This window comes from Macadamia integrifolia, chromosome 3 (assembly GCF_013358625.1).
Source record: "Macadamia integrifolia cultivar HAES 741 chromosome 3, SCU_Mint_v3, whole genome shotgun sequence".
In the NCBI taxonomy this organism is placed as follows: Eukaryota; Viridiplantae; Streptophyta; class Magnoliopsida; order Proteales; family Proteaceae; genus Macadamia; species Macadamia integrifolia.
In genome coordinates, this window is record NC_056559.1 from 5,022,346 (window position 1) to 5,032,605 (window position 10,260).

Sequence of the window (10,260 nt, forward strand, 5' to 3'; positions counted from 1 at the left end):
TTTTTTTGAGTGGGGAGGGGGGAGGGGTGTGGAGTAGGGAAGTAATGAAAAATGCAGACAATGGAACTCTAGCAAAAACCACACAAAGATCATAGGGATAGCAAAAATATAAGCCATGATAGATATAAATATTTCAAGCTTCTTTAAAAGCTAAAATAATATCCACAACCAAGGACAAAGGCAGGCATGACAGTAACAGCTTAGAAGTTCAAAACTACTCCATTCAAAATACTGAACAGAAAGAAAACAAAATTTCTCTCTAAAAATAGTAAGTCAGATTGAATTAAAGAAAAGATAATGAACACTACATGAAAAGAAGACAAAACATAAGAGAAATGTAAAGCCATGGAACAATGCAAAGCAAATGCCATGGTGAAAAAGAGGGGGGGGGGGGGAGGACTGACCGCAGAGTGAGGTTGAAGAAGGCCCACTCGGTTTCCTTTAAGGATATGTTTTTCCTGATTGTTATTTCCATTGATCAGTGCAACTCCAGGGCCATGTTTCTTTGCAGCAGCGACTTTCTTTGCAGCCTCTTGGAGAGCATCCATTGCTACATTATATATCTGTACAGATTTTGCTCCCTCCTCTACATATTTAATGGCTTCCTGGCGTAGATTGTTATACCTAACAGTCAAAGACTCTCGAGAATTACTTGACGATTCAAGAGCAGACTCATCCAAAACAATCCCACTCTTGGCATTTCTAGTCCATCGTTTCAATACATAGTGAGATGGAAGCGTAAGAACATTTGATACTCTGAAGACTGCTAAAATGTGCCTACATAGTATACCTGAAAACTCAAACATTTGGCAGGTACAAGTAGCTTTGTTTTCAAAAACATTGAACCTGACAATGTGTGCCTTTTTCTCTTCCCCAAATTTAGCCACCCGAAAAATGGTACTAATCCCAGTGTCCTCAATTTTAGTTGCAGGATTTGCAAGAGTCTCAACTAACTCCTCCTGAAACTTCATGAATATTCTCCTTGTGTAAAAGTTTGCTGCCTGTTTTTCCATAGGAGATGGTGTCTTCAGTACTGCAGCAGTATTAATGGTATCATAATCCGCCTTCACTTCCTTCTCATGACGACTTGCCATGGCTTTCTCATACTGTTTAATCAACATCTGTATTGTAGTTGATGCATTGACATATCCATCAAAGAATGAGTTCATACTATCACTGCCTTGAGTTGTAGACATCTCGCCAAAAAAAGCATCCCGCAAGAAAACTGGGACCCACTGATGGCGTACATTGTACATCGACTGAAGCCATTCATTTTCCACGAGATTGTATCTTTGGAGGAGCAAATCCCAACTTGACTCAAACTCGTCAATTGTCTCAGTTGTGTTGATGGATTTACGAAAATCCGCTTCAAATGTAGGTTGTGAATGATATACAAAAGACAATTTCTCATGGGCTTCTATAAATATGTTCCATTTACAAAAACGATGACGAGTTTCTGGAAAAACCTGGGCGACGGCTGACCTAATGATCCTGTCCTGGTCAGTCGTGATAGATACAGGACGCCGTCCACGCATCGCAGCAAGCCAAGTTTCAAACAGCCAGACAAACGATGATTCAGACTCATTGAGAAGCAAAGCGCAGCCGAACAACACAGGTTGACCATGATGGTTCAATCCACTGAAAGGGGCAAAAGGAACCCTGTAACGGTTCCTCCTATACGTTGTGTCAAATGTGACTGTGTCCCCAAAGTAACTGTAGTTCATTCTAGAATTGGCATCGGCCCAGAAAACGTTACCAGTAGAGTGCTCACCATCACCATGGATCGCATAGAAGAAAGCGGAATTCTCCGCTTGCATTCGCTTCAGATAGTCCAAGACATGCTGACCCCCACTGCCCAGAGTCCTCTGTCTGCTGCTACTCATGTAGTTCCGGCAGTCAACTGTAGTAAAACCCACATTGTTAATCCCTCCAGATTCCTTGATGAGCACAGACATTACCCCACTTGGGCCAATCCCAGCCGCTTGAAGAGTATCAATCAAGCTTCGAGCGGGACCCGATACATGCCTATGTGATCGGAGGCAATGCACCTTATCCGGCGGCACGAGCTCATGATTGTGTTCTTTGGAGAATTTTGAGACAACCCACTTGCCTGAATCTTGTTTCTTGACCATGATCATTGCCTTGCAACCAACACGCGTCTCTGCACGGTGGCGCTTGGACTTGCTTTCGCCATCCCGGTCCCGGCCATGTCGGAATCCCTGCCGAGAGCAGACAATTTGGCGGCAAATGATGGCACCGTCGCGGCGGGAACGGTGGTAGACGCCGACCCTGGTGCCGAAACCGACACGACGGGCATACGAATTGTAGAAAATCCGGGACGCCTCCTCGGATTCGAACTGCATACCTTCGTAGGGTTCGAGATTGGGTTCTCCATCTGAAACTTCCCGTCCGACGCCGAAGGAGCCATCGACCAAGTCGTCCTCGTATTCTTCATCTTCATCGGGGTGTTCAATGTCAACAGCAACCTCATCGTCTTCGCCGGAGCCCAAGTCGAATTCAATCACCTCGTTCTCCATGCTCAGAGGTTCGAACTCCATGGTTGAATATTCGTTCGATTTCTCTCGTCCTCAACCTTTCATCATATCACCAATTGGTGGCACTGGATATCACTGACATTGAGGTTTCCATTAAAATGCGAGGGAAGAGAGAAAGGGAGAACTGACGAGGATCGAGACCATATGAATGCCCTCCGACAAGCTACCGCAACGGATCTTTTCTGCGAGAGCTCCACATGTAAGTGAAACCCCCGGACACGGAGAGTAGACAATAGAATTTCTTTCTAGGGTTTCTCCCCACCGAGTGGAAACACAGCTTGCAGAAATCCAGTTTTTAGGGCAGATTGATGTACTAGGTGTTTGAGGAGGGAGGATTCAAGCCTCAGGTTGAGGAGATTTCAGGGTTGGAGCCTTGGAGTAGAGAGAAAGAAGAGAGAGAATTTGAAACAATTGTAAGTTGAAACTGTGAAGTGTCGCTGCCACTTGGGTTGGGTGATCTTAGTGTAGAGGTGGTAGCGATCGTAGTGCTCCTCCACAATCGAGATCGACACACGTTACGATAAGCAGCGGTAAAAAATCGGGGCGGGATTTATCGGTTTCGAGCTGTTTTTTGGGCCAACTCGAACGAAACATTTACCGAAGTTTCGACTGGTTTGGTCCGTTTTGGTCCATTTCTTTTCAATGGGATTCGGTTTCTTATCAGGTTACTATTGGTCGGGTCTTGTTTTTTCAATAAATGGAGGCATTTGATTGAACCACATTAGGCAATGGTATTGGTGGGTCAACTCAGCTTTACTATTTGAGTTTCCTCCACATTTCTCTCACATCTAGAAACCATTGGCATGATCAACCAATCCTGCATTATAAACTTTCCAATTGACAGTGTTAATCTTCTTACTGTAGGGGTCAAATCGTACCCAATATGCTTCCAACAATTATATTTAATCTTTATTATTATTACAAAATGCACGATTAATCAACTAATATCAACACTAAATTTGCAGATTCTCAGATATTTTATAGTCAGCCTAAAAAAATTCAATATATTAAGAATCATAACAAACTAACACCTTCACATGGAAGGACAAGTTTACACAAAAAATAAAAGGATAAGTGAAGCAAGAGAAATAATCATTTTTTCGACTTGTGGTGAAGAGATGATGTCTTCAATCATGAAATTCGGTCCCCTACTTGGGTCGAGAAAGGATATTTTCGACCTTATAGTTACAAGGTTGAGAGTTAATGATAAACCTAGGGCCATCAATCTCTGATCCTCCAGTCAAAGTCTAATTACTTTAGAGTCACACTAGTCTTTCTCTTAACCCATTGGGTGCAAATATCACAAAAATGAGGTATCTGCAATGTAAATTACCTTTTACTTGTAAGCTCTGTTTGGTATGCATGCTTGAAATAGAATTTTGGTCTAAAAAATTCTTATATTTACTCTGTTCTTCTCTCTCTCTCTCTCTCTCTCTCTCTCTCTCTCTCTCTCTTTCAAATTGTATTTTAAACTTCTATCTAAAAAAAATAAAAAAATGCACTTTAAACCTAGAGTGTATTTCGAAAAAATGTATGCCAAACAAAGCCTAAACCTGATTTGTGGTAGGTCAATCCTACTTAGATATAACATTTTGGATTTTGATTTTTCTTTTCAAGATGATTCAAAGGTGTTCGAATCTTCTTTCCTCCATGTGACGTCATTCTAGAGAGAATCAGATGAGAGATATGACATAGTGGGGAGGTCTTTCCAAAGCCCAAATGAGGTTGGAGAGGAACTGATCAAGTTGTCGGTGCTTAAATGGATTTGATACAAGGGAAATACTCCAAAACTCTCTTGTTTTCAAAGTCAAAATCTTTTGAACAAAGCAACCTTCCGAGGTACATACGGATTGGCTACGCCAAGGTCCTTCTCACCTTTCCCCTGTGCCCTCTCCGATGTGTAATCCCACTTGGTTACCTAAGGCCTCGTTTGGTTTGTAGGAAGTTAAAGTGGGGGATGTGAATGAATAGTGAAAGAAAATCCGTACTCTTTCTAGATTTTAAAAGTTGAGATGTTTGGATGCTTTTGGTGGGGAGCTCTTCGTCCAAGGAAATCCTTGTCTCCCCCTCCCCCTCCCACTCCCACTCCCACTCCCACTCCCACTCTTCCAATCCTACTCTCTTCAGAATCCCACCAAATTAATAAGATTTTAACAAAAAATATGAGAAGTAGCAGTTTCCCACCCTATTCTCTTCAAAAGCCAACCAAGGGTCCATTAGCGACCATACTAGAGATTCCTTTTTTTAACGTGGAAACATACAAGAGATTCTTCTTTTTTCTTCGAATAAAAAAAAAACATACAAGAGATTCTTAGTGAAGTCAAGGAAAGAAGATCAGGAAAGGGGTTCAAAAGGACCACACACTTGTTGCAAAGCTGAAAATAACACGTAGCGGTCTAATAGAGGTGCCTCTTTAGAAGTCACAAGGAAACCTAATCCACTAACCATGTCCTTGAGCACTCACCAAGTGAGTTGGGTCAACCACCACGAGAAGCCTTGGATTAGCGTATACCTCACTCTTTTTCCATTTAATAATAAGGTAATTTACAATGCCAACCCCGAGAGAATGCTATTTTTAAAGAGACATCCCTTGTATAATATCAAATTACGTTCACACCCTCTGCCGTCAATCTTTATTAAAGAATATACCTTAAATACTGATATCAGCAAGTATATTTTCTTCTAAATACCAAAATACCCTTCTAAATCGTGAAGTAATATACACTCTTATTTTTTGTTTTTTGGTAAGTTACACTCTCTTAACCCCCAAACCCCAAATCAATAGGGCCTTCTTCCCCAAATCGTTTTTTTCTCCAACCGAATGAAGAAACGGTTGACGCCATGGACGGACACGGCTGAGAAGTCGATCTCTTAGTTCTCCGCTTCAGTGAACTGCTAACCATGGTGATAGCTCTCATTAGTTAGTGAAATAGCCGCAACATTCTTGAACCATTTCAAATTTGGAAGAGACTTTGAGACGAGGGTTGAGATTGAGGAGAGGAGTTGGGTAAATCAGCTCTCCACAACTGCTTGCGACACCTCTATCTTCCATCCATCCATTTTGCCTCCACGCAAGGGCCAGTTACAGAGCCAAAGCACCAGAGACCCAATCGGAGCACAAAAGAAAGATATCATTCAGATTGGGCCCTTGAATTCAGGTGCACATTTGCCAAAACACCAGAGACCCAAGCAGATATCATATTTTCTTTCTTTCCTTTCAATTACCTCATCAAAATCACTACACAGAGTAGACGAGGCCAGAGGCACCACCGAGGAAGCCGTCCATGCAGCCACTCTAGTCCCCTCCCGTGTAGCCTCCGGCGGCGGCCTCGTATTGTGGAAACTTGGATTTGGGTTTCTGGTGCTGTTTACATGTGTCTTGTACTGCTTATTGTGTTGGTTGCTGCCATTGTTATAGGTGTTGGGTTGGTTCAATGGAGTGCACTGTTGCATTTGCCCTGTGATCTCTGCAGATCAAGTCCCTTTGAATTCACTCGACCTGTGTCGTTATTTAGCTCGGACATTGAAGGTCGTAGTTTGCCTGTTTGTTGCAAGGGTATAGTAGAAGGGTCTCAGTGGGTTTTACTCCTCTCAAACCAACGATGAAGGGGAGGGATATTGAGGGGTTTGTGTAAATTAAGATGGGTTTTGCAATTAAGTTAAAAGGGTAAAATCGACATTTCAAAGTTTCAGTTAACAAATACTGACAACAGGGGGTGTGGAGTGTGGACGAAATTTGGTATTATGTGGGATGTCTCTTTAATAATGCCACATTCTAACGGGTGGCGTTATAAATTATCCTTGATAGCAATAAGAAAAAGTTAAATTCCATTGCTCCTTGTATGAAACGTAAATAGATGGAATATTGCGAAGAAGTTTCATTGGATTGAGGCAGCAGCTCTATATATTTTTCTGAATGCATCTTCCGCAGTGCTTTCCGTTGCTATCTAAGTAGAAGGAGTAATGCGAGGAAGTTTCAAAATAAGATTCAAAACTGAGGTAGCATCTTTCTATATATACTTTGGGAGGGGAAAGAGGAGCTAGAAGAGTTGCTCGCATGCTCCTCCTAATGGCAGACGATACAATCTCATCCAGTTCTCGGCATAAGAGCTCCAGAGGAAAACAAACATCAGCAGCCACCACCACTACTGCCACGAGGACACAGGTAGAATTCTGCACGAGGATTGGGCCCATTCCCTTTACAAGGGATCCCATGGATACCACTACAGCAAAGCCAAAAGGTAATGGTTGACAAAGAAAAACCTTCCTTGATTCTAAAACCTCTTATAGTCAGTCCTCTCCACTAATTCGTTTCTGTTTCGGAGTATTGAGCTCAGTGTAATTACGGTTGGTTACATTACACAGTACTAACACCATACCAGAATTGCCCTCTACAGGACGCGCGACTCCAAGTGCAGTTTGCCAGCAGGAGTTTTTTTTCTTTTGATAAAATGCAGCAGAAATTTAGACACTGATGCCGTGGCAATCTTTTTCTCATAATACAATATCTATTTCATTAATTTTGAGCAGCTTTTTTTCTCTAAGGAAAAAAGGCTACCCCATAATGTTATGCACACCCAAACACACGGGAAAGTGAAGCTGAGGCATGAATGTCTTTTCACAGCCTGTACATAATTTTCAATTTACATTTTTTTTTCTTGATGAAATAATTTTGAGTAGCTTTTCTATCATTCCTAATAATAAAAATGTGGAAGGGTTCCCTCGGCCAATGTCCACTAGCACCCTCTCTCTTTATATATTTCTTTCTTCTTCACATGAACTGCCCTTTCTACCCCTATCTATATAAGACCCTTTCATCGCACCTCATTAATGCACATTCCCCATGCTACTCACTCAAAGAACCTTCTCCTTGATTAAAAAAATGTGAATGTTTCCTGTCCAAGAGTATAGCCTAAGCCAGCAGGAAACTCCAAATGACAGACTACAAACAAGAATCATTTCAGGGGAGGGGAGGGAAGGAGAGGAGAGAGAAAAAGAGAAGAGAGTGCTAGCTGAGGCTACACTTCCAGACGGGAATCTTTTCCCCTTAAAAATTAGTAGATGAATGTCAAACATTTACTCATTTCCTTATTGGATTGAATCTCTTTGAATTGCGACACAGAGAAAAGGATGTGCTCGTGGTTGAGCGAAAAAAAGAAAAGAGAAACAAAGGAGAGATTCTTCCTGAACAGTGGAGGCCAGATTTTAGAAGAATTGATTGCCTCTTGTGATGGGGAATGCAATCCGATACAAACCTTCTCAGCAAAAGAGCTCAAAAGAGCAACCGATGACTACAATGAAGACCGAATTCTGTTCGAGACTGGGGCTATGCCTTGTACAAGGGAAACTACAGAGACCGTAATATTTTAGTTAAGAAATACATGTGGAAGTTAGAGAATCATGACCAAATTTACAGGGTCCTGGATGGGAGTGAAAGAAATAGTCATAGGGTCTCTGATGAATCACAAGAATGTGTTGAAACTCAGGCTACTGTTTAGAGACCGAAATTCCAATCCAAGTTTATGAATTTGCACCACACGGGGATCTCTACAGCCAAGTCTGTGCCAGCGAAACTGACAAACCTTCAATAATAACAACTCGGTTAACACTGAAATGGGAAAGTAGGTTAAGGATCGACACAGAGGCTGCAGAGGCAATAATCTATTTACACATGGCCAGTTCGGGGCCCATCATCCAGAGAGACATCAAACCCAGTAACATTTTCTTGGATCAACACTGTGTAGCCAAGCTCTGTGACTTCACGCATTCGATAAGGATCCCATTGGGTGAAATGCATGTCAAAGATGACATAAGAGGAACTTTTGGATTCATTGCTCCAGAGTACTGTAAGACAGGTCTCATAACAGAGAAGGCAGATGTTTTCAGCTTTGGAATGCTTCTAGTTGAGGTTCTAATGGGAAGGACACCTCTCAATTTTCAACATGCAGCTGAGGACTTTAAGACGTCATGTTCTGGGAACATGTGAGATCATTTGTCGAAAATAACTCACTTACTGTGATTGTGGAACCTGCAATTTTGGAAGAGAAAGGGATTGAGGAACAGTTGCATGCATTTACCAAGCTGGCTATGAGATGCATCCATGGGGCGGCAGAGGAAAGGCCATCAATGATGGCAAGTGGCAAAAGAGCTTAGACGAATTAGGAGTCTCAGTCCAGTGCCTGCACAGAAAGGTTTTGAGTCAACTCCCTAATGTAGCAAACACACATCCCCATCAAAAGCCATACTGTAACCTGTGTTCGACTCTTACCATTGACGGATAATCCATAGTGGTAGTTCCATTTGACATGCTTGGATTTGTAAATAAGGCTGAAGTCTAGTCCATAGATAAAGTGGTGGGCTTGGCTCATATATATAATATCAGGAATAGGGTGCAATCATGCCAGTAAAAGAGGCATTACCCAGAATCTATTTCCCTTGAACTAAATTCACACATTTTCCAAATCATACAAAATCTCATCTCTTTTATGAATTGCCATATAAATGTTCTCATTATTATTTCACGGACAATACAGAGACTCAGGTGACTAAACTAAATCACTAAAAGTTCCAAGCCTATGAAGCAGATTAAGAAACTTCCAAAGATCATATAAGGTTTTATACATGTCAAAAGATCCTAATTTCCTAAGAGACGACAAAACAAAATTAGAAGAAGATATGTGACTGTAAATGAAAAGGAATGGGGCACAAACAGTATTTAGCTTTCAATTATGCCATGGGGAGCAATCACTGTTTTGCTAGATGAGTGTCTGGCTGTTGAACGAAGGAGCTGACATTACAGAAAGAACCTCTGTCACTGAAGCCATTGAACTTAAAGCTGCTTTTAGGACATCCTGTGGACATCCAGGTTTCACAATGTTTCTCACCTGAGAAAAGAAATGAGATCACATTAGATGAAAATGTAATAATTATATTGTAGAGGCAAGCAGAATAGAATTAGTGGCTAATTGAATCTAGAAACCAGAAGATAAACCAATGTGCATAGAACGTGAAGTGAGAGAGTGAGCTATATGTAATTAAACAGCATTATCTTGCAATGGTGAAGAGGAAATTAATGCAGAACACGTGTTCACAGTTCATCAAAGATGAATTTTAGTCTTTTTGCTATTGCCACTGACAATCTGATAAGAGTCAGATAACATTGAAGAGACATGGTGGAAGTAGCAGAGCACCTTCTCGAGATATCCCTGCAGTTTTTTTATCCGGCCCATGTAGTCTTGGTCTTCAACACACAGGGTGACAGTCTTGGCATCAGAACCCGGACCATCAAATTGAAGCGGCCCCGGGTTTCTGTAGACATCATCAATCAAAAATTTCATCGCATTTTGTCTCAGCAACCTGCAACCAATAGAACCCACATCCCCCATCAATCCAACAATTGTCAAAAATTATTTAAAGCTAATATTGCATTGAATTACATTGCTGCTGAAAAGAAACATCAACAACATTTTCCAGGAATAAAAATAAGAAAACTGAAAGGGCATCAAGCAAAAAAGCAATGGTAACTTCAGGAGATTATTTAAGAAACATTTTGTTCTTCGCCGATATTTAGCAATATCTGGCAGTCTATTGAACTGATCATCGATGATAGGAACATTAGTGGCATTGCTAGTCTGATGGACATTGAAATTACATCCCCCTTAGTATCCAGCATTAGGCAGGAAGGAGGCTCACTAAAAGGTCAAAA

The 10,260-nt window shown here is 41.4% G+C and overlaps 2 protein-coding genes and 1 pseudogene across 2 annotated transcripts in view; 1 reads left to right on the forward strand and 2 right to left on the reverse strand.

The window, feature by feature from the left end:
* The window catches only part of LOC122074561 (protein FAR1-RELATED SEQUENCE 5-like), a 5,456-nt gene extending 2,428 nt beyond the window's left edge, over positions 1 to 3,028 (reverse strand). The window contains exon 1 of the mRNA XM_042639436.1: positions 405 to 3,028. Within this exon, the coding sequence (XP_042495370.1) occupies positions 405 to 2,558 (2,154 nt within the window). The 5' untranslated portion in view covers positions 2,559 to 3,028. The remainder of the gene's footprint in view (positions 1 to 404) is intronic.
* A 4,657-nt stretch (positions 3,029 to 7,685) lies between these two features.
* On the forward strand, positions 7,686 to 8,541 carry LOC122073722 (annotated as a pseudogene).
* Positions 8,542 to 9,020: 479 nt separating this feature from the next.
* LOC122073723 (pyrophosphate--fructose 6-phosphate 1-phosphotransferase subunit alpha-like) overlaps positions 9,021 to 10,260 on the reverse strand; it is a 9,223-nt gene continuing 7,983 nt past the window's right edge. The window contains exons 8-9 of the mRNA XM_042638348.1: positions 9,746 to 9,958; positions 9,021 to 9,439 (exon numbers count right to left, since the gene is read on the reverse strand). Of these exons, the coding sequence (XP_042494282.1) occupies positions 9,311 to 9,439; positions 9,746 to 9,958 (342 nt within the window). The 3' untranslated portion in view covers positions 9,021 to 9,310. The remainder of the gene's footprint in view (positions 9,440 to 9,745; positions 9,959 to 10,260) is intronic.